The sequence below is a fragment of the Eretmochelys imbricata genome, chromosome 1 (genome assembly GCF_965152235.1).
Source record: "Eretmochelys imbricata isolate rEreImb1 chromosome 1, rEreImb1.hap1, whole genome shotgun sequence".
NCBI lineage: Eukaryota > Metazoa > Chordata > Testudines > Cheloniidae > Eretmochelys > Eretmochelys imbricata.
Genome location: NC_135572.1, coordinates 199,727,915 through 199,753,020, shown reverse-complemented (window position 1 = coordinate 199,753,020; position 25,106 = coordinate 199,727,915). Strand labels below are relative to the sequence as shown.

Sequence of the window (25,106 nt, the reverse complement as noted above, 5' to 3'; positions counted from 1 at the left end):
ATAATTCCTATGTTAGGTTGACTTAATTGTGTAGTGTAGACATGACCTGAGAGTTGGAAGGGTGCCTGATCTGCTGGGATGGACTTTGTGTCTTGCCCTAGAGGTAATTATTTAGGAGCTTAGGGTGGAACAAAACTGTGGCACGTTGTGAATATGTAGGTTGGGGCCAGTTGGTTGTATGGGTTTTCTTCACTCAATTGCTGTGGCTGTGAGTAAAGATGCACAATCCAGGATACAATACAGTGCAAAGTGTTTCGTATCAGTTCTCTTGTTTTTGCTTTTCTATCTCAGAAGAGAGGGGTGCCAACAGACAAGCAGCCCATTTAACCACTGATCTTGCATGAAATGACAAAGTGTTAAACCATCCCTGATTTGATTAGGGACAAGCGTGGTTTGTTTTCTTTAAAGGTGTTGATGGGCCAAGGAGGGAGAGGGTCTTCTAAGATGAGAAGGTGCTAGTGTTAAGACTCTGTACTCTGCCTATGACATAAACTGAGCCAGCCATGGTGACTACTTGCTGGGTGCCAGACACCAGCTAAATTTCTTATTCAGAAAATCACCTTGCTTATGAAAATGAAGGCAGGTTGAGAGTGAGAAGAAGGCTTAGAATAAATTTCCACTTAGCCTTGCATTCTTCACAAGGTGCTTTGAGCCCAAGGATATACCAGTCTGGGGTGAGTTACTGGCCTCAGAAGCAGCGTGGAGTAGGGAAGTGCAAGTATGTGTAAAACAGGTGCTAATGCAGAAGTCTCCCTAAAGCCTTGGGACAAAATGAAACCATGATGGTGTTTGTCTGTGCAGGGCCCAGTTGGAGGTGCTTTGCTTTCCCTTATCTGAGCCGGCTGGCAGGCTGTGCTGATGGGGAGCAGAATGGTTGTGTTGGCTCTATAACAGAGGGGGGCAAACTATGCCCCCTGGGCCACATCCAGCCTGCGGGACCCTCCTGCCCAGCCCCTGAGCGCCTGGCTTGGGAGGCTCGCCCCCAGCCCTTCCCCTGCTGTTCCCCGTCCCCCGTAGCCTCAGCTCACTGTGCTGCCGGCACAATGCTCTGGGCACTGTGAGCTCCTGGGGCAGTGCAGCTGCAGAGCCCGGCCTGACCCAATGCTCTGAGCTGCGCGGTGGTGTGGCTGGCTCCAGCGCCGCCAGCCACCGGTGCTCCAGACAGCGCAGGGAGCGGGGGTTGGGTAGGATAGGGGGCAGGGAAGTTTGGGGGATGGTTGGGGATGGGGATGTGGATAGGGGTCAGGGCAGTCAGAGGATGAGGAACGGGGATTGTATGGGGGCAGGGGTCCTGGGGGGGCAGTCAGGAAGGAGGGGGGGGGTTGGATGGGGTAGTGGGGGACAGTCAGGGGCGGGGGTTCTAGGGGCAGTCAGGGGACAGGGAGAAGGGGTGGTTAGATGGGGCAGAGGACCTGATTTGGGGGGAGAGGGAGGAGTCAGGAATGAGAGGAGAGATTGGATGGGGCGGTGGGGGGGGTCTGTGGGTGGTCAGGGGACAGGGAGGGGTGGATGGGGCAGGGGTCCCGGGGGAGCTGTTGGGAGGGAAAAGCCGGGGGGGGGGTCAGATGGGGGTGGAGGCCGGACCACGTCTGGCTGTTTGGGGAGGCACAGCCTCCCCTGACGGGCCCTCCATACAATTTTGGAAACCCGATGTGGCCCTCAGGCCAAAAAGTTTGCCTGCCCCTGCTCTATAAACACTATACTGTTGCAGTCCCTAATGTGATACCAACCTGATCCTGAAATAAAGGCAGGCCAGCCTTCAGATACTAAAAACAACTTACTGACCCTTCTGAGTGCCCCCAATGTACTGTGCAGCAATGCACAGCTAAACTGCTGGCTGCAATAGCAGGTGAAATACAGAACCACAAGATGTCAGTCTTGTCATCTACCACCTTCCCTGCTGAACACCACTGGTGGAGAATAAGTACTGGGGAAAATACCTGTTGCAAAGGAAATTCCAGCCCCCCTCCTCCCTGCTTCTGAAGCACTACGTTCTGTTCCTGGAGAACTACGTGGAAAAAATCCCCTACAGAAAGCTCACTCACTGTGGGGAAGTACATACTGTTTTCAATGGAGGCAGTGTCTGTGGGAGTGCATGGCTCATCCAGTAGTGTGCCAGCAAGAGGAGGTTTCAGCTTCTGCAAAGCAAACAAACAAAACCATCTCTTCCCCTATCATTCAGATGGATTGGACAGGAATACCCATACGTTATAAATTCTGTCCAGATCAGTGGATCTAACATAGGGGAAACTTTTTTTTTCTTTTTTTTTTTGTTTAACTTGTAATAGGAGCACTTTTGTTGCAACACACCAGCAGGAAACCAACGATGCCATTTTCACAGTAGACTCTCAATGCGGGCAGTCATGGCTTAGTGTGGAAATCTTTGAAGCAGATTTAGAACGACTTGCCCATTTAGAAATATTATGTAAGTAAGTTGAACTAAGACACTATTAAACTGACCATGCACAGCTGGAGAACAAAACATTGTCCTAGTCCCAAACCCAGGAAATGGCGTGTTAATTCAGAGATGGTTCATGATGATATTCAATTCATTTCCCAGCTTCATTTAAACATATAATTTTTTTTTAAAAAAAGAACGCTCTGTCTCTTGCTAAATCGATGTCAGAATGGCACTGAAAGCAAGGGAAAATGGCAAAAAAGGGGAAGAGAGTTCAGGACTAGGTAAATATAATAAAATAAGATTAGCAAGCTAAGGCCCTACCACAACACTTTTGTGTAATGCCCATGACAGTATTTCCTTCCTGAAAAAGAGCAGAGATATCAAACTATGCAATGATATTTTGGAACAGATAGTAAACAATAGAAAAAGTCAGAATTAATGCAATGCACTAACTGAGCAGTATAAATATATTCTTTAAACCTACTCTACTGGGTATGTGTTTTGGCAGTTTATGAAGTTCTTTTTAAACATTAAGTTCTGGAATTAGCACTGCCTGTGTTTATCTTAATGAGCAGAAGGCCCACAGGAAATGTACTGCGGCGCCAACTACAGGAAAACAATATAAAGTTTTGTATTACAGTATTGCTACCTCAAGCAGTCAAAAATCATGAGTTGTGCCTTCCCCCCCCCCCCACCAGATTGGCTTAAATATCCATGAGATTAAAAAACAACAGCAACAACGAAAAAGTTTGGTTTTGTTTTTTGCAACTGGCTTTTGAACTTTTAGGTTGCACTCACTCCACATTTTCAGCTTTTCTCCACAACTATGAGGGCTGGAAGCTTACTTTGTTTTAAAGAAAGCTGAGATTCTCATGTAATCTCTTAATTGCTGCAGCTAGGATTTGAAGCAAAACACCAAATATCACAAGACTCGCGATGAAATTGCGAGAGTTTGCAACACTGGTATTATTTATTTAAATTGCACCCAAAATCCACTTCATAGAACTGATAAGGTAGAAGGCACAAGGAAGAAACCCCTGTGAGCCCCTAAAGGCTTGTCTTCACATACAGCACAACAGCGGCACAACTGCATGGGTGCAGCTGTAGCACATTAGTGAATCATAGAATCATAGAATATCAGGGTTGGAAGGGACCCCAGAAGGTCATCTAGTCCAACCCCCTGCTTGAAGCAGGACCAATTCCCAGTTAAATCATCCCAGCCAGGGCTTTGTCAAGCCTGACCTTAAAAACCTCTAAGGAAGGAGATTCTACCACCTCCCTAGGTAACGCATTCCAGTGTTTCACCACCCTCTTAGTGAAAAAGTTTTTCCTAATATCCAATCTAAACCTCCCCCACTGCAACTTGAGACCATTACTCCTCGTTCTGTCATCTGCCACCACTGAGAACAATCTAGAGCCATCCTCTTTGGAACCCCCTTTCAGGTAGTTGAAAGCAGCTATCAAATCCCCCCTCATTCTTCTCTTCTGCAGGCTAAACAATCCCAGCTCCCTCAGCCTCTCCTCATAAGTCATGTGTTCTAGACCCCTAATCATTTTTGTTGCCCTTCGCTGGACTCTTTCCAATTTATCCACATCCTTCTTGTAGTGTGGGGCCCAAAACTGGACACAGTACTCCAGATGAGGCCTCACCAATGTCGAATAGAGGGGAACGATCACGTCCCTCGATCTGCTCGTGAAGATGCGACTACACCAGCAGAAGAGCTTCTCCCATTGGTGTAGTTGAGCGGTTCTCAAACTTTAGCGGCCCAAGTACCCCCATTTTGATTTAAATGTTTTCGTGGACCTCTAAGCCCCGCACTCAGCCCTAGGCCCCAACCCCACTCCACCCCTTCCGTCAAGGCCCCACCCCCCTCTTCCCACCCCGCTCCATTCCTGCCCCTTCCCCACCTCTTTCTGCCCCCTCCCCTGAACGCGCCCCACTCCCCCCTCCCTCCAGCACCTGCTGCACCCTGCTGAACAGCTGTTCCCCAGTGTGCAGGAGGCTCTGGGAGGGAGGGGGAGGAGTTGATCAGCGGGGCTCACGTGGTCCCTGGAGTACCCCAGTTTGAGAAATGCTGGTGTAGATAATCCACCTGAGAGGTGGTAGATATGTTGAAGAGAGAAGCCCTTCCACTGACACAGCACTGTCTACATGAGTGGATAGGTTGGTATAGCTACGTTGCTCAGGGGTGTGGATTTTTCAAACTCATACAGGTTTGTAGTGTAGACTGGCCTAAGAGTTTATCATTTCTTAGACATGCTGCGATGAGTAAGGGTAACAGGCAGTAGGGAGCAGAGGAAGGGTTGAGGAAGGAAAAGGGTGGCCACATCACATGGTTACTCAGTTTAGGTTTTGTAGCTGCTTCTGCACACACTTATTATACAATGGAGTGACCACACCATACATGTAAATTATCATTATGAGAATGCTTGATAGGGCACACAATTGGTGTGAAGTTGTTGCACCCTGCCCTCAGGCACTGTACTTATTGACACAGAAGAGTAAAGACTAATTGCAAATGAAAATGTGGCCCCAGCAGGGATGCTGGTTCCCTATCCCAAGGAAAAAGGGTGGCTACACTGTTTACAAATACATCTCCTTACTAAGTATAGAGTGTGATCTATTCTGAGTATGTCTGTATTTGAAGCCAGTGGGAGCAGGCTAAGGCCCTTGTGTTCAGAGCCGACATAGAGCAATCTTGGGTATCTGGATACTTTGTCACTTGAATATGTGGAAGGCTCTCCGAATATAGTAATAGAATCTGCTAGCTTAGTTTTCCTACATTTACACTGGGTAGTAGATAAAGTAAATTTGCAAAGGTTTATTTAGGCTCCTTATTAGAAATTCCCATGGTTCTCTCTTTACTTCAAAACCACATATCCAGTCACAGAAAATTACTCAGCAAAGAACTGTAAACAACTAATGCAAAGAATGTCTGACACTGGCTTATCACATTTCTTTTCCTTTTCTTGTAGGTATTTTTGAAGTGCTTGTGAAAGTTTGGACAGCACTATTTAAGCCCTCTGCTTACTCACCTATCACGAAGAGCAAGGCAGGTTGAACTCCCCAGGCCTAGAGATATCATGGGCCATTTTATCCTTGGCCTCTTTTATTATTAATCCTTTTTGTTAATTATTAATTATTAATCCTTTGTGTGTGTTCTGGCTACTTGTCTGATAGGAAACTGGGATGAAACCATCAACTAATTTCACATTAGCTAGCAAATAGCCTGTTCTCCAGCTTATAGCACTTCTAAATGCTCAGGTCTTAGTCCTGCTTTTGTGATATTTGGACATATGTTCATTTGTTTCTATGTAGCAGATAAACATGGTTTATTATAGGTAGGAGTGTGTGTGTGTGTACATGGCTAGTAACTGATTGAATACGGTATTTGGAAGTGTATTGGTATTTCTGAAGGTAGGATCGTATTAGTGGAGGAATGGTGTCTTCTGAAAGTGGTAGGTAAAACTGATACACAGTATTTCACTCTGATCCAGTTTGCAGCCACAATTAAAGGTTATACGAACTAAAAATGTGGTGGGCAAAGCCAAGTCTGCCTACATACCTCTGGTGTCCTCAGTGGATAAAACCCACTATTGGGAAAGGATAGCATGGTTTTCAATGTAATACAAATGATCCCTGCTCCTGTAGGTTCTCCCTTGTAACTTAATAGCAATACCCCACTCACTGGAGCCTAGATCGTTACATCTTTTAATTCTGGTTCCATTTATCAAACCAGTCTCGGGGGGAGGACTTGAATTATGCAATGGATTTTTAAAGTCCCTTAAAAGAAAAAGTTACCTTGGGCAACTTCTGCTTTCAGTTATGTCGATACCACCCCATTGGCTCCAGGTGAGTAACCTAGGGATAAATGAGGGTAGAATGTCCCCAAATCCTCTTCATCATTATCAGTTTGGTTTCTGATCATTCATAGCTCAAACCATTGTGCCCATACCATTCAGAGTCCCACTAAAGTGGCTCTTGATGCAAGCCAAGCCAAAGATAACTTGACATCTTTCATCTGATATAGGCAGCACACATTGGTTGCCTAACACTTTTTGCATCAAAACCCTCTGTCTTCAATTGCTTATTTTCTTGAAACCTTTGGGTCTGAAATTGTCCATGTCTGATGTTTGCTTTGTGTGTATTTATTGATTGATTGATTGATTGATTGGGGGAGTAAAACCAGTAAATGCTGTCAATGTTAAAAATGCAACCTAATTTCTTCAGCAAATGAGGCAAGGATCCTATGGATAACAGCATAATTCACCGCACAAACTTCTTGCATCCTGTGGAAAAAACAGTATTTTAGCATGTGATTAAAGACTGTATCATAATGCATAATTCATAAAGGGGCAAGGTTAAGGTTGCATGAGCAACCTTTAATTCTGGCATTGTCTAACTTCTGAATGCTTCACTGTGCAACCTTGGTGATGGTCTTTTAACATAGCTGTTCCATATGGAATTTCTATATAAATGAAAATAGTGACATTTTGTAAAATGCCTCTTGACTATGACTGACTTGTGTTCTTTTGTTTAGTAAATTTCTTTGCAAGGGTAAAGGGATACAAAGTAGTTATTAAAAACATAGATAAACATTTTCCAATGCTTAAAATCTAAACTGAAATATAGTTTATGAGCTGAGAATTCAACTTTTTTTTTCTATTTAGAATTCATTAGTAGTTCTAACAAAAGCATTTAGGGGCTTATTTGCCTCTCATTTGCACTGCTTTTACACAGTTCTGATTCCACTAGGCCAGATCCTCAGCTGATATAAATTGGCATAGCTCCACTGAAGTCAATGAAATCAGTGAAGTCAGTGATTTGCTACTGCTGAAATCTGACCCATTGTCTTCAGCTGATTCACTCCTGATGTGCACTGATTGAAGTGGGAGGAGAATCAGGCTCTTAGTATTTGTTACTTACCAATGTATCATTGTCTTCTGCTGTGTAGGTGGGTGGGTCAGAGAGTCTCTGTTTTGATAGCTGTATCCCCGATAATGTCACGGCAAACCTGGTGGCTGAACTTTGTGACTTTGTCCTCACCCATAACTATTTCACATTTGGGGACAACGTATACCTTCAAATCAGCGGCACTGCTATGCATACCCGCATGGTCCCAGAGTATGCCAACATTTTTATGGCTGACTTAGAACAACGCTTCCTCAGCTTTCGTCCCCTAATGCCCCTACTCTACTTGTGCTACATTAATGACATCTTCATCATCTGGACTCATGGAAAAGAAGCCCTTGAGGAATTCCACCATGATTTCAACAATTTCTATCCCACCATCAACCTCAGCCTGGACCAGTCCACGCAAGAGATCCACTTCCTGGACAAAAAGAAAAGAAGTACTTGTGGCACCTTAGAGACTAACCAATTTATTTGAGCATGAGCTTTCGTGAGCTACAGCTCACTTCATCAGATGCATACCGTGTTTCGGTATGCATCCGATGAAGTGAGCTGTAGCTCACGAAAGCTCATGCTCAAATAAATTGGTTAGTCTCTAAGGTGCCACAAGTACTCCTTTTCTTTTTGCGAATACAGACTAACACGGGTGTTACTCTGAAACCTGACTTCCTGGACACTACAGCTCTAATAAGCGATGGTCACATAAACACCACCCTATACTGGAAACCTACTGACCGCTATTCCTACCTACATGCCTCCAGCTTTCACCCTGACCACACCACACGATCCATTGTCTACAGCCAAGCTCTGCGATACAACTGCATTTGCTCCAACCCCTCAGACAGAGACAAACACCTACAAGATCTCTATCAAGCATTCTTACAACTACAATACCCACCTGCTGAAGTGAAGAAACAGATTGACAGAGCCAGAAGAGTACCCAGAAGTCACCTACTACAGGACAGGCCCAACAAAGAAAATAACAGAACGCCACTAGCCGCACCTTCAGCCCCCAACTAAAACCTCTCCAACGCATCATCAAGGATCTACAACCTATCCTGAAGGATGACCCATCACTCTCACAAATCTTGGGAGACAGGCCAGTCCTTGCTTATAGACAGCCCCCCAACCTGAAGCAAATACTCACCAGCAACCACATACCACACAACGAAACCACTAACCCAGGAACCTATCCTTGCAACAAAGCCCTTTGCCAAGTGTGTCCACATATCTATTCAGGGGACACCATCATAGGGCCTAATCACATCAGTCACATTATCAGAGGCTCATTCACCTGCACATCTACCAATGTGATATATAACATCATGTGCCAGCAATGCCCCTCTGCCATGTACATTGGTCAAACCGGACAGTCTCTACGTAAAAGAATAAATGGACACAAATCAGACGTCAAGAATTATAACATTTAGAAACCAGTTGGAGAACACTTCAATCTCTTTGATCACTTGATTACAGACCTAAACGTCGCAATTCTTCAGCAAAAAAACTTCAGAAACAGACTCCAATGAGAGACTGCTGAATTGGAATTAATTTGCAAACTGGACACCATTAACTTAGGCTTGAATAAAGACTGGGAGTGGATGGGTCATTACACAAAGTAAAACTATTTCCTCATGTTTATCCCCACCACCGTTCCTCAGACGTTCTTGTCAACTGCTGGAAATGGCCCACCTTGATTATCACTACAAAAGGTTCCTCCCTCCCCCACCCCCCCGCTCTCCCGCTGGTAATAGCTCATCTTAAGTGATCACTCTCCTTACAGTGTGCATGATAAACACCCATTTTTTCATGTTCTGTGTGTATATAAATCTCCTCACTGTATTTTCCACTGAATGCATCCGATGAAGTAAGCTGTAGCTCATGAAACCTTGTGCTCAAATAAATTTGTTAGTCTCTAAGGTGCCACAAGTACTCCATTTCTTTTTGTGGATACAGACTAACACGGCTGCTACTCTGAAACCTAACAAATCATTGTGTTCGTTTCCTTGCAAAAGAGTCCCATACCTGACATTCTGTACTCATATAAAGCATTGCTAACAAACAGGCTATGCTGGATATAGTTTCCTTGCAGCTTTAGAGAAGGGCTTGTGGAAATCAGAGTTTCACTTTGTACCCCTAAAATGGAAGAAGACTGGACTGTGGCAAAAAGCATGCAGTCTGGATTAAGTTAAAGGTGTGGAGGAGATGCTAGGGGAGGGTGATATGTGAGGGGTTGAGGTTGAAAGAGCAGTCTAGGCTAATAATACAATTCAAAACAATAAAGCAAGGCAATGTCGGGGGTGATCTCATGTCCTTCCTTTCTTTGAAATATAATTTGTTTATTGCATGAGTTCCTTACCTATGGATGCCATTACAAACCGTGGCTCCAATCCTGCAATCAGATCCATGAGGAAGGGTCTTGAACTCAATGGATTTCTGAGCAGGTGCATGGATCCTCCCTCAGGCTCAAGGCCTACATGTACTGTAATACTTTTGTCATTCAGCTTTCTGTGTGTTTTCATGCTGCAGTAATCTGGATATGGCAATAGGATGTAGCAGTATAATGCATTAGTGTCACACAGTCACCTTTTTTATGTTTGTTATGAGTCAGGGAGATGTAATTCAGGTGTCTTAAAACTGTTAGGAAAAAAACAAACCAAGCCTAGTGCTGCTTAAAACAAGCCACAGGAGGATGTTCATAGAGTTACAAGGCCAAAGGCAGAGCACTTTCAGCTACCTGAGAAATATACCATTATGTGTATATTGGTGTAACTGATCTCTATTAGAGTATGGTTCATTAGCATTAAATCTCTTTTTCAAAAACATGTAAAAAGCATGGGGGACACATATGCAAAATATCAGCCTACTAAGAATGACTTTTCATGGTAGAGGGAAAAGTGAAAATAATAGAAGAGTACATCTTTCTTTTGCAAATTTCCACATCATTTTGTGGCCAAACAGCTACTTTCAGAGGGTTCAGTGGCAGATGACATACTGATAGCTGTTGAAAGGGCAGTGTGGTAATTTGAAGGATGGTTCATTTGAAACTGTCACTTTTCCTCTTCCACCACTTCCCTTGGTCTGGCCCAGCTGCTTTTTAATTTTGATTGTTTTCTTAAACCACTCAAATTAGGTGAAAACTTTAACTTCTATCTATCTATTTATTTATTTATTTTTTAATCTTTTCCTGCTATTCCTCCCAAATTAAGTAGGTGCTTGAGTGCTCTCCTGAACTTGGACCTAAGTTTTCCTCCTACCCATTTAAAATAATGAGTAGCATTCTTCTCTCCACAGTGCAGTCACTGTCCTGAACTGATGGAAGTTTGAGGACGGCTGTGACATCATTAAGAAGGCCGAAGAAGCCAATCCCAACATGCCTTTGGACATTCCATTGATCAAAGCCTAACTTCATTAAAACGTGATGGGGGAAAAAGAAAAAGGCAGTATCAATTAAAAGTTAGCAATATGACCGGTAGGTTTCTGAGATCATATCCTGGCCTATTTCAATGCCATTAGCCAGTATATTTGTTGAACTAAGCAAATCAATAAGTTTATACTATCACAGTGGAATATTCATGTTTATAAATGCAGAGGAACATAGCATTCAGTTGCTGTTACTGAACTCTTGAATCCCTAAACTTAAGGGACCCAGTAACCCTATTTGCAGATTTTTAAGGCCTGAGGAACCATTTTGACTGAATTAAATGCAGTTAATAGTGATGATGACAGTTTACACCATTCATCAAAATATGTTTGTGGAAATAAGTGTAAAACAAAAGTGTTTTATCTTATTGCATTTCAGGTCTGCCAGTCATGAAACGGATTCTGCTAGTGATTTTCCTGGCTGCTGCTGTTATGTATGGTATACTTCTGTGGAAGACAAATGTCTATTTGTAAGTTTAATTTCTGCTGGGATGATGGTGGGATCCATGAAGCGATTTAGGTATTACAATGCTCTGGCCTTGGCTACCCTTGCGAGTTACAGCGCAATAAAACTGCCCAGAGAACTGTACCTCACTCCCTGTCCACAATGAAGAGGCATGTACAGCGCTGGGTCTCCGCAGCTACAGTGCTGCTGGTACTCCACCTCCCCAAGAGCATTAACAGCTGTTGCGCATTGGCTGAGATGCTCCAGTGTAAACGGGGAGTAACGTTATTACGCACTGATTGACCTCCGGAAACTCCCCATAACCCTTTTAACTGAAGCGTCCTCTCTTGTTTCGTTGTGAACTCTGGACGTGGAAGAGCCGTTTCAAAGCTCCGTTTCGGGGGGCTGCTTATCAAAAAAACAGGCACAGCTACTGTTTGCTTTGAATGAGTGAGAGGCAGGCAGGGGGGCTCCGTTGGAGTGCCAACAGCTAATGTTTGCTTGAAGAGAGAGGTGGGGGGTGGGGTTGGGATCCGTTTTGGGGAATGGCTGCTTATCTCGCCTATGAGAAAAAAAGAAATAGCTGCTGTTTGCTTTCAGTGAGTGAGAGAGAGAGAGAGGCGGGGTAGGGAGGGGGGTCTGTACTTACAAGACAACTCGCTGACACACACTCAGCACCCCAAAACCCCACGCTCCCTGTCACACTCCACCCCACTCCCCCCATTGGAAAAGCACGTTTCGGCCACTTGAATGCTGGGATAGCTACCCATAATGCACTGCTCCCAATGCAACTGCAAATGCTGCAAACGTGGCCATGACAGTGCGCTGTCAGCTGTCAGTGTGGACAGACTGCAGCGCTTTCCGTACTCAGCTGTACGAAGGCAGGTTTAACTCACAGCGCTGTACATCTGTAAGTGTAGCCAAGGCCTTAGTGTCACAGCACCTAACTTTTAACTCTCCTAGAAAATCACAGGAACAACACTGTGATCTATAAAGTTTGAGTTAAGCATCTAGGTGCCCTTTACAATGAATGGGGGGAGATCCACAGAAGACTGCATGCTTGATGTTGAGTTGCCTAAGCTAGCCAATGGGAGATGCTGACCAAAAGGATGTGCTAAGCCCTGTCCCTCTCATGAAGATAGGCAACTCCCTGCAGCCTGGACATAGATGACTATTTCTTCTTGCAATCCATTAATAGGAACCCAGTATCTGGACTCAGGTGGCTTAGGTGATTTAATTGCTTCTTGCTGGAATGAGTTAGGTGCCTGCCTACTTCCAAACAAAAGGGCCAGAGGAGAAAGTGGTGGTGCCCACCTAAAAACATTTTGCCCAGTGGTTAAAGCACTTCCTGGGAAGTGGCAGAGACAGGTAAAAAATTAATAATCTGAATAAGTGTATGTCAAGCTATATAATTTCTTAAATGTGTATAGATATAGTGTATCCTCCTGGTTAATATAAAGAAGTAACAAATTGGGTGACTGGGCAACCCAAAATGGCAGATGAAATTCAATGTTGATAAATGCAAAGTAACACACATTGGAAAACATAATCCCAACTATACATATAAAATGATGGGGTCTAAATTAGCTGTTACCACTCAAGAAAGAGATCTTGGAGTCATTGTGGAAAGTTCTCTGAAAACATCCATTCAGTGTGCAGCGGCAGTCAAAAATGCGAACAGAATGCTGGGAATCATTAAGAAAGGGATAGATAATAAGACAGAAAATATCATATTGCCTCTATATAAATCAATGGTACGCCCACATCTTGAATACTGCGTGCAGATCTGATCACTCCAGCTCAAAAAAGATACATTGGAATTGGAAAAGGTATAGAAAAGGGGAACAAATGATTAGAGGTATGGAACAGCTTCTGTTTGAGGAGAGATTAATAAGACTGGGACTTTTCAGCTGGGAAAAGAGATGACTGAGGGGTGGATATGATAGAGGTCTAGAAAATCATGACTGGTGTGGAGAAAGAAAATAAGGAATTGTTATTTACTCCTTCTCATAACACAAGAACTAGGGGTCACCAAATGAAATTAATAGGCAGCAGGTTTAAAATAAACAGAAGGAAGTATTTCTTCACACAAAGTGCAGTCAGTCTGTCCCAGAGGATGTTGTGAAGGCCAAGACTGTAACAGGGTTCAAAAAAGATCTAGATAAATTCATGGAGGATAGCTCCATCAATGGCTATTAGCCAAAATGAACAGAGATGTAAAACCATGCTCTGAAGCATCCCTAGCCTTTGTATGCCAGAAACTGGGAATGGGCGACGGGGGATGGATCCATAGGCGCCAACTTCTCCTGGTGCTGATGGGTGCTCGTGGCCCCTCTGCCCCAAGCCCACCCCTGCCCTGCCCCCTCCCGCCCATGCCCTGGTCCTATTCCAACCCCTTCCCCAAATCCTGGCCCTACCTCTTCCACACCTCCTCCCCTGAGTGCGCCGCGTTCCTGCTCCCCCTCCCCCCACAGCATGTTACTCCGCAAAACAGCTGTTTCACTGCAGCAAGCACTGGGAGGAGAAGCGGGGATGGTGTGCTCAGGGGAGGAGGTAGAGGCGAGCTGGGGTGGGGGGCGGGGCAGGGAGCTTGGTTGCCGGTGGGTGCAGAGCACCCACCAATTTTTCCCCATGGGTGCTCCAGCCCCGGAGCACCCATGGAGCCTGTGCCTATGCATGGATCACTTGATGATTACCTGTTCTGTTCATTCCCTTTGAAACACCTGGCATTGGCCACTATCAGAAGACAGGATACTGGGCTAGATGGACCTTTGGTCTGACCCAGTATGGATGTTCTTATGTTCTTAAATTTAGTGTAAATGCTCTATTTAGTTGCAAATCAAAAAAATGTTTTAATAGTTACCAACTAATGAAAATCAACCTTTAATGGAAAATAACTAAAAAGTACACATGCAAAATAAGATTTAAATCAATTATTTTAATCAAGTTTCCTGCTTGCTGATTTAAAGCATGATTAAAACTGGTGATCTAAATCACTTTGACTTAAATCAATCCACCCTGATTTAAAGACACTTCCTTCTGAAGGATTAGATTTGATGGTCTTTAGTTTCCACCTACATTAAACACTATTACGTGTCATTTTGTCACAAATAAGGCCAAATTGTCAAAGCCTGAAGAGCTGCCTACATGTGAAAAACTCACACATGCATGTGTACAAACACCTCAGGTAACTGGGTGCATGAGTTTATTGTGGAAGCAAACACCTATAATTAAGTTTCAAGCACAAATGTGGGTGTGCGCTCCAGAACTGTGGCCGCACATAGCCTTCCACTTCTATTTAAGTCTGATCTGCCAGATGGTGTTTATGTGGTTTGTGCTATAAAACCATGAACTCAGTGGTTAATATTTTTTTTAAACCCATATAGTATTTCCCTTAGTTTGGTTTGTCAGAAGTGCTAGAAGTGCTATGTGGCAACTTGAAGTCAGAACATCATTTTGCATTTGATTATGCAACTGTAAATGGGTGGTTTCACCTGCCTGCTCCTAACACAGCACACACACAACAGATATTGCAGAAAGCGAACCCAACTTTCATTCCTGGGCTTTGCCTTCTTAAATAAACTAAGGCAGAAATGTGCTTATGAATGTAAACATTAGGTCTGAACCCACAAAGATATTTAGGTGCCTAAGTCCCATTTTTAAGCACCACTGTGCTCCACAAAACCCACTCTCTGCTGCTGCCTAACCCTGTAGGCACCTAAACTCATTTGGTGCATAAGATTTGCAGTAAAAGTTCTTTAGACACCCATGTTTCTATCTCTGAGCATGCACACTGCTGCTTCACTCTAGGCATCCGGACATCTCTCTCCCACTTACGATCCAGTATGATCCACAAACAAGGGGAAGACAGGTGGCAGAACGCCTATCTAGCCGGCCAGACCTGAACTGATAAGCATGCTCAGAGACCACCTAGCTCTATACCAAACAATTCGAGGAAGGGGAAAGGACCTCCCAGTCCAGTGGTTAGTTACTCACCCAAGATGTGGGAGACCCCTGCTTCAAGTCCCCCCACTGCCTGATAAAGAGTGGGGATTTGAACAGGGGTCTGTCTGTGTTGCCTCTCAGGTGAGTTCTAACCACTGGGCTGTGGACAATTCTGATGTGAATCTTCCCAATCTCTCCTGTTTGAAGTTGTTCCACTGTAAGGAAATAATTTAAATATTAATTGGGCTAGAGAGAGACTCACTCTGTAATCCAGTGGCTCTAGACCACTCAGCTGAGAGATGGCAGATCCTTGTTCAAATCCCTTGTTTTTATCAGGCAGAGTGGGGAGATTTGAACCAGGCGTCTTCCACATCCCAGATGAGTATCCTAATCACTGAGCTAAAGGAAGAAAGGGAGGTCCTCTCCTCCCTCCATTTTACATGGACTTGGTCAGATGCTTAATTCATTCTCTCAAGAAATGTCTTAGGCATGTAAGCCACCGAACTCCAGAAGAGGGTTTCCCGGTTGTTGTTCACTAGCAGAGATAGGCGCCTCCCTGCAGCCTGGATTTAGTTGCCTATCTCCAGGAGAGGAGGAGGGCTAGGACACACTCTCGTCAGCATCTCCCATTGACTAGCTTAGGTAGCACCACGCCTAGCATGTTGGCTTATGTGGAATGCATTCTAAGACACCTATCTCTCCCCATTCATTGTATAGGGAGCCGAGGTGCCTAGCTTGCGTTTTATGGATCCCATTGTTCCGGTGATTTTTTTTTTTCTAGACACCTAAAAGTTAGGCATTGCAATGCTCAGTATTGCAAATGCCTAAGCCTTTTCATGGATCCAGGCCTTCTCCCTCAAGCTTTATTCTGAATGGGCTGATTTCTCCATGCAGGATTTCCTCCTCCCCTCCCCATGCACTCTCTCTTCTCACAGAAGAACTCAATGTTTATGTTTTTAAGTAGAACAAGTAAGACCCCACCTGGTGTGGCTATCAGGGTGAGTGAGCAAAAAGAGTTATGTATCTCCACGCAGGGCCCTAACACCTGATCTCCAGTTGTAGCAGTTTTAATAACTACTAGGTAATGAAGATAGGTATCTTGGAGCAGCACTGAATGATAAAAATCTTACCAGTAAGAAGCATGGTATTAACTAGTAAAATTAATGTGAAAGCAACCAGAAGATTTACTTGCAAACCTTTATTTGGTCCTACATTTGTGTTTTATTCATTGGTGGGATCTATTGACATCAGTAGAACTAAAAATCAATGCATTGAACTTGATTGTCAAAGTTTCCCACCCTGTCACTGCCGCCTGCTTTAGTTGCCTGTTCAATTTATATTAATTCTTTTCTTTTAGGCTGCCGCCTACAGCTATACGAAGAAAAACTGGACTAGAAACGTGTAAATTGGAGCCACCATTTGCGTCTTTATTGAAGTAAGTCCAAATGAGGATGCGCTAACTGAAGAGAGATTTTAGTTATCAACACATTTTGACCATTAATATTTTTCATCTTAACTACCCGATCAGATGTGACCCTCAGGATCAGTTTCCTGAATATGCATGAGCTGCTTTGTGCCACTCTGTCCACACAGAGCAGCTGTGTGGTCACTTTACATCACCAGGGCAGCACAAAGCAGAACATACTTATGAATCTGTAGTGAATAAAAAATTATATTTAATTATTTAAGAATAGTGAATTTATTTCCATAATGGAGACACACAATATAACAGCTTTTCATGCTTGTACAGTAAATAAAGCCCTTGTTTCTAGAACTCAGTCATTCAGGGGCTTCCTCTGATTTTTCAGGGATCTGTGCTTCCACAGTTGCTTTCAGCATCTCTAAAAATCAAGCTATGAAACTGTAAACCTATCACACGCCAATCAATAGGCTAAAGCCACGGGTCCGATTCTACCTTCACTGAAGGCAGTGCGGTTGCATGGCTATAACTGAGGAGACAGAATTTTACTTGGGATGTTACTCAGACAGTAATCCAGGGAGATTTTTGTGCATTTAGGGCCTGATCCAAAGCTCACTGAAGTTAGGGGGAATATCACTGCTGACTTGAGTGGGTATTGATATGGGCTCTAAAAGCCCAACATTTGGAGGTGCTTTCTTAACATTCTGTGGCAATACCTACAACTCAGTGGAATTGTGTCCAGTTCAAAGGCCAAAAAATGTGCTCATCCAATCAGGAAACAGGATTAGTTACATGGTATTATTTCTAGCTACCACAGCTCAAATTTGTGAAAATGGACTTGAGTACACATGGTGAATGGTCTGATCAATCCATAGAGTTAAGAATGAAATAAAATTTGTTGGGTAAATTTTGAACAACAAATACATTTGGGGAAATTATCTGCCTACGGACACCATATGCATAGAAAATACTGGATGAATTTAATCTAAACGATAAATCTCAGCTCAATTTAGGACTGAATGAATAAGGACCTCAAGACTCGGCTGTATGTTTCTGTTTAGTTTGTTTTTTAATGGAAGTATACTTTTATTCTTGAAACTCACATCACATTGAAGATGGAGCTCCAACTTATTCTGAAAATCAATGCATCAAATGAGTCAAAATTAATTCCACCTTTAATGAAATATGTGAGTTTTAATGTCTGTATTTCCATGAACTAAAAAAGTGGGTTACTGATGGTTTACTTTCCATCTCTCCTTGGTGCACAAGGAATGTTTGATTAGCCTCATCCTCAGGCATAACACAACAGCTTCTACTCCATTTAAGGAAGCAAAAGTGCAGGTATTCTGGTTTTATTGTAATTTGAGAGGTAAAAGGGAAGAAGAATTGAATTACTCCTCAGAGAATTCTGCACCAAAAAATTAAAAATTATGCGCAGAATATTTTAAACTTCTGCAAAATTCTGCAAATTTTATTTGTCAATAAATAAATGTGGCTCCAGCATGGCAGTGAGGAGCACAGGCCACTGGCTGCACTGAAGTGGGAGATCACCCTGAAGCCCCCATCTCCCCCGGTACAGGGACTAGGCAGTGAGGCTGCACCTGACCCTGACATGGTGCAAGGGTTGGGCCTGCCCCAGAAACACCCCAGGGCCCTGCCCCTCTGTGCCAGGTGCACCAAGTGTGGCTGGGCAGGCTCAGCCCAGCAGAATCCAAGTGTGGAGGGGCTTAGAGTGGGGGGATCCAGGTGTGGGGTGAGAGGTTTCTGTGTGGGACAGTCTGGGTGCAGGGGGCTCAGTGGGAGATCTGGATGCACAGGGACTCATTGTGGGGTTCTGGGTGGAGGGGCAATGGGACTATGCAGGGGATCCAGGTGAAGGTGGTTGGGGCTCAGCAGAGGGGGTCTGGGTGTGGGGGGCTCTGTGGAGAGGTCAGGTGCTGGGGGAGTGGGGCTTGATGGGGTGGGGCTCCAGGTGCAGCTGCTTGGGGATTAGTGAGGTGGGGGTCTGAGTGTGGGGGGCTCGTCGGAGGGATCCATGTGTAGGGGGGTAGGGCTTGTCAGGGTGAGGGTTTGATGGGCCTGTGTAATGGGGGAGCCCCAGCTGCTGCCAAGGGGACGCTACATGCCAGGCTCCTGCTTCTCCCCACTATTCCCCTATCCCCTTTTCTTCTCCATCTCCCTCCCTTCACTCCCACATTCCCCTCCCCCGCTCTATTCCACCCCCACCCCTTCCTGACCCACTGCCTCTTCCCCCTCTACCCCCTCACCTCCCCTTCCCCAGACCCACTGCCTGCACTCACTGTTGTGGCTTCCCTTTGCTTCCCTGCTGTTTTCTGCAGGGAAGCACAGGAATTCGGGGGGTTGGGGGGTGTCAGAGGTGTTTTCTGCAGGTGTGCAGTCACGCAGAATTCCCCTAGGAGTAGAATTAGGATGCTGAGCCAGATCCTGGGCTGGGGTAAATTATCATAGCTCCACTTTGGAGCTGATTTACAAGGGCCAGATCCTCCACTTATGTCACTTGTTAGATTGGAGGGATGAAAAGATTTTTAACCTTATGGAACTAGGCACTGGAAAGAAACCAGGTGCATTCACATCACAGAGTGAAGAATTAAGGTCCACTTTGGAGGGAGTAAGCTCCATCTGCCCCCGAACAGTAGAGATTATTACTAAAGCGACGACATAATATTGACTTGTAGGGTTTGGTATCATATCCAGGTTGGTCTCTTTATTTCAGATAAAATAACTTATATCCATAGTTTTCTTTTGTTGTTAGTATACTGTCAAATGCTTTATTAAGATTAAAAATATTTGATGTTTGTTTTAGGAAGTAGCAATATTGACTCATTAAACAATGATGGAAGTATTTATTCTGCAGAACATAAAAGCAAGCCCTGAACTAACAAGTCCCAACGAACACTGCTCTGCCTATGTGTCATTACAGCTGTTACACTAGGCTCCCTCCTTATGACAATATTCACCAATCATTTCTCCATTGTCATTTTAATGCTTTGTTGCTCTTTGAATGATGGTCCCTGTTGCGTTCCACTGAGGGTTTATGCATGCGCCTAGAGCCGGAGAATTTGAAGGTTGAATGGTCCGCTCATTCACCCTTGCTTCGCTTCATGGTTTCCTCCAAGGTGATAAAGGGCAGGGTGGACTGACCGTGCCTCCAGTTTCTTCTCATTGCTGTATGGTCCAGGTCAGAGCTGCTAGTGTTTTGTAGTCTGCGATGCACTTAAATAAATAAATAAATAAACAAACAGTTTTACAATTGCATATAGTTAGTTTTATTCTGGTTTTTGCTGTTTTTAGTGTAGTTTAGTGTATAGTCATCATTTCTAAGAGATAAGAGACTTTGGGGAATCCACTTACCAGTGCCGTACCCACGCCACACCCATGCCTAGGTATTGGATTATGCTGAAGATGACTGGGTTCAAGATCTGCGCCTCCTTTCCATGTTTCTTCTCAGTTAGCAACAAGCACCAATACTGCCTCTACTTACTGCTTGGGAGAAGCCCACATTTCATCAAGGTGCAGTATCTGCCTGTCCTTCCCAAGCCATACCTGGTTCTCTGCCTCAAGAAGCACCTCATGGAGGTTGCCATGAGGTTACAGTCAGATCCAGGCTGGGGAACGCCCCCCGTGCATCGGCCTGAGAATCCTAGGAGCATGCCTCTGACCATGAAGGCTGAGTCTTGTTTCGATGGTACCAGTATTACGGACCCCATGCTGGGGCCTTGTCAGAAGGCAAGGAAGCATGCACATAAGCATGGCATGGTAAGTCTTCCTCCATGCCCCTAAGGATGATGCACCTTACATGAGTTCCAGCCATGGAGAAATGGTGTGTTCCAAGGCTTGCAAGCAAGACAAGAAATCACACAGATCAGTGGTACCAAGCACTGAGCCACGCATGCCTTCCAAGTCGGCTCCCCTTAACTCAAGGGAACCGTCGATTTCAAGACAGTCCTCTGCTCCGGTTCTGGCTACAGGGAGGTTGGAAATGACACCAGAGCAACATGAACTCTTCGCCCTGGGGGAACCAAGATCTCCATGCCTTACTCTGCTGCCTGTGCCTATTGAGGTACGATCTCCAACCCAGGGCTTATGTCGGTCAACTTACACTTCCACCTATTTGCCTACAGTTTATATGGTCCACCAGCTCCAATGGTACCAACATGGGAACTGGGATCCGAGTTTTCATCATTGGAGGATTCAGATGAAGTGCAAAGGCCACTCGTCTCCTACCACCAATACAAGTGTCTTAAGGGACCACCAGCTTCGTGACGGTACCCTACTTTCCCCCAACAGAGGAGCCATTGGTATCTCACTCCATGGGGCTCTCTGCAGCATCCGCCGGATGCATCCTGTTGGCCATATTGGGGGTCCTGGCCTCAATGTCCTCCTTTGTAGCCTTCCCATTCAGCAAGAGAGGGTTCACCCCTATCCCTGCTTGGGGCACCCTCAAGTAGGTGTTTGGAAACAGTTTTGGAGGATGAGCCACTCAGGCCAGTTCTGACAGTATTGAACAGGAATGATTCCCTTCATCCTCTCCAGATGCTGCTGTGACCTCAGCTTCTCCCACACCTGCCAGTTCCAGGATTTCCTACACAGGGTGTCTGAGGACCTTCATATTCTACTGGAAGAGGTACAAGACAAGAAGCATTAGCTTCCGGACATCCTTCATGCCTTGGTACTGGCAGAATTGCTCTACCAATCAATGATGCCATTCTTCAGCTGGCTCGAACTGTTTGGCGTACCCTGACCATTTACACACCTAACCCAAAGGGGGCAGAAAAAAGGTATTACATACCAGATAAGAGGTCTGGGTTTTTATTCTCCCACCTCCCACTCAATTCCCTCATGATCCAAGTGACAATGGAACGGGCCAAGTGGCAGCACCCACTCTCCACTCCGGCAGACAAGGAGGCCAATGGCTGGACCTTTTGGGTTGCAACGTTTTCTCGTTGGCTAGCCTCCTATTTTGGATCTCGAACTACCAGGTCTTATTGGCCAAATATGATTTTCTCAGTAAATTGGAGAACTTTACTGGCAAAGATTGAGCCCATTACCAGGCTATCCTGGACGAGGGCAAACTTGTCACAGATAGAACAGACGTCAAGAACAGCGCTTCAATCTGCTGTAAATGCAGTGGATATCTCTTCGCGCACAATGGCTATGGAAATGGTTGTGCAGAGAGAATTGTGGCTGCATTCATCTGATTTCCCCAGGGAGGTACAAAATACCATAGAGGACCTCCCTTTCAATGAGTCTCCCCTGTTTAACCAGAATTCTAACAGTTCCCTTCATTTCCTCAAGGATTCCAGAGCCATGTTACGATCTCTGGGTATCTATACCCCTGCGCCCAAAAGAAAATTCTACCACCTGCACAATGGTTCAGGACTCCCCAGTTTTTCCACCAACAACCCTATAACCCACCTTGCAAGTGACAGAAGACCCAGAGATCCCGTCCTCCGGGACCATCTTCACAGCCGTCAGCATCACATGCTCATTTCTCTCAGAAGCGATACTTCTGAATGCACCTAGAGAGCCACCAACCACCATGCCTCCTGCCATGCACCTGACCTACCCCCTTCGGGGTGGTCTACCACTCTTTTTACCAGCTTGGAGTGCAATAACAACAGATGTGTGGGTCCTGGATGATGCTCGACATGACTATACAATCGAGTTCACAAAGCTACCTCATCCACATCCCCTTCCCCAATCCCCCGTCAGGGACCACACCCATGACAGCATACTCACTCTAGAGGTAGACTCTTGACTGCGGAGAGGACTGATAGAACACATTCCTCTGAACTATCAGAGCATGGGGTTCTATTCCACTTATTTCTGGTACCCAAGAAGGACGGGTGGAGACCAATCCTGGACCTCCACCATCTCAGTTGCTTCGTCTGCAAACCCAAATTTCATATGTTCACCTTAGCAGCCATCATGCTGGCACTAGAAAGAGAAAGAGGCATGTGGTTTATGGCTCTTGATATGTAGGATGCCTATTTTCACATAGACATCCATCCAACCCACAGAAGGTTCTTGGGATCACGGTAGGCCCTCAGCACTTCCATTATCAGATCCTACCATTTGGACTTACTATTGCTCCATGGGTCTTCACCAAAGTTTTCTCTGTGGTAGTGGCCCACCTCTGGCCTCAGATCTGTCCACCATTGGAGGAAAGAGAGCACTTTGGGGGATTGTCAGCAGAAAGTCCATGGTATGTCACTTGAGTGAATAGACTCTCTGGAGCCACAGCTGAAGACAGTGAAGGTGGTGGCCAAGGAGGGATAGGCAAGTCCTGACCAGAACAGAAGGACTGTTAACTAATTGGGCGACAAGTTCCTGCAGGATCTGGAATCTGTCCCTTGGCAGGTAGGCTCATGCTGAGACCATGTTGATAAAGGTCCCTATGAAATCCAGGGACTGTGTGGGCACCAAAGTTGATTTTTCGACATTTACACTTACAGCCAGGGAGAAAATGAGTCTGAGTAACATGGAGGTCGAGGCTTGAGCCACATCTCTTGATCACGCTGCTAGTAGCCAGGCGTCAAGATCGGGGACTATAAGGACCCCATGTGCTAGATGTGGGCTTCTGGACAATGCTGTGAAGATGGTAAACTTTATAAAAGCTCATCCCTTGAATTCCTAAATCTTTTCCACTCTGTTATGAGATGTGGAATGAGCATGTCAATCTATCGCTCCACATGGAGGTTCGATGGCTGTCATGAGGTCAGGCCATGGCAAGTTTCTTGGAACTTCACTCTGAGATCAAGGTATTCTTTACAGACCACTCATTCCCTCTCTCTCACTATCTGCATGATTCAGTCTGGCTTTCACGATTGGGATACTTGTCATATATACTCTCGCCTGAATGATCTAAATCTAGGACTTCAAAGGCTGTGGGATTGGAGTTATGGAATCACTGATAGGATCACCTATTTTAAGTCGATGATGGAAAAAAAGCTGGAATTCTGGGCTCACTGAGTGGAGGAAAACAACACTGACATTTTCCCAAACATGCATGAATTCCTGACAACAAATGAATTACAGTTGCAGGACAGTGTTAAAGCTTGGGAGTCACCTAATTGGAATTGATACGAGCAATCACTCGAAGAAAAAATGGTTACTCACCTTCTCATAACTGTTCTTCGAGATGTGTTGCTCATATCCATTCCAAAACTGCCCGCCTTCCCCTCTGTCGGAGTAACCGGCAAGAAGTAACTGAGGAGGCGCCAGGTCAGCAGGGTCATATATTGAGTGCCATGGAGGTGCCACTCCAGGGGGCTCCACAGCCGACCCGATGGGTGCTGCCAGGGGAAAAACTTTCTGACAACTATGCACGCGGTGCGCACACACCTAATTGAAATGGATATGAGCCACACATCTCGAAGAAAAACAGTTACGAGAAGAGGAGTAACCATTTTTTATTCAAGATGTGTGATCTCTATCTGTATTCCAGTTCCACCCTCCATCTCCTCTACTGTGGATCTGTTTGATTTGCAGTGGAGAAGGAACCGGAGCATGGTTGGTCCAGCCAGCCCTTTATCGCCTCGAAGGAAACTATGAGGTGAAGCAATGGCACATGCATGGACCAACGGACACTACTACTTTCAAATTCTCCAGCTTTGGACACGTGGTGCTCATGCGTAAACCCTCAGTGGACTACAGATAGGGACCACATATCTCAAAGAATCTCCAGTTACGGGTAAGTAACCTCCTCATCTAAGGCCTGATCCTGCAAGCTGCAGAGTATCTTCTGTGAGGTGCTGCATGTCCTCAATTCTTACTGAAGTCAAATCACATGCATGCTCAAATCACTTCCATGCACATGAAGGGACATTGTGCATGGAAGTCAATGGAAGGTGAAGGTATTCAGCGCTTTATAGGTTTGGATTTACCGGTTGTATGTTTGTTTGACTTGATTTGGCAACTTATTCCACACAGTTTCTTCCTTTGTGTGGTATAATCCTGCTAAACAGCTATTGAGGAGCCTCTGAACGAGCAGATAACCTGTCTCCTCTGTTCAGGTTCTGACACAGTGCCACTCACCATGGAATCTGAGCACCTTCCAAACGTATTAAAGAGAACACAAGGAGATCTCTTCAGAGCAGAGCATCTGGTTAACCTCTGAGAAATCCCTCTCATGTAATTTTTTAAAAACCTTCATTAGATCTCCTCTATTTTGCCTCCAGTGTGAATAAGAGTTTTTAATTTTCAAACCAAAGTTAATTGTGGTTGTCGTAGCATATTGCAGACTCTCTCAAACTTGGGGTTAGTTATCTGCTGGTGTGAAGGGGCACAGCTGTATGGATTTCAATGGGTCTGAGTCAGTTTACACCAGCAGAGAATCTGTCCCTCTGACTTTCTTTCTGTTTGAACTTCTGATACTGTTACATTGTAAAACATTTTTCCCCATTCCAGGGGCTGTGCTGTTTCCATGCCTTTATTAGTCTCTCTAAAAAACTGATAGCATGCTATTTAAAGTATGATTTAAAAGGTTTTGAAAGTGATTGCTGGCATTGTTGGTTGATTCAAATGGGCATGTGTGTTC

The 25,106-nt window shown here is 44.9% G+C and overlaps 1 protein-coding gene across 4 annotated transcripts in view; it reads left to right on the top strand.

Moving 5' to 3' along the window:
- ST3GAL6 (ST3 beta-galactoside alpha-2,3-sialyltransferase 6) overlaps nt 1-25,106 on the top strand; it is a 96,959-nt gene that overhangs the window by 37,150 nt on the left and 34,703 nt on the right. For 3 of the 4 annotated variants that reach the window (XM_077821733.1, XM_077821742.1, XM_077821716.1), the window contains exons 2-4: nt 10,608-10,785; nt 11,116-11,206; nt 16,484-16,561. In XM_077821733.1, the coding sequence (XP_077677859.1) occupies nt 10,779-10,785; nt 11,116-11,206; nt 16,484-16,561 (176 nt within the window). In that variant the 5' untranslated portion in view covers nt 10,608-10,778. Of the gene's footprint in view, nt 1-5,377; nt 5,455-10,607; nt 10,786-11,115; nt 11,207-16,483; nt 16,562-25,106 lie in introns of those variants that run through there. The other variant, XM_077821724.1, reaches the window with a different exon arrangement.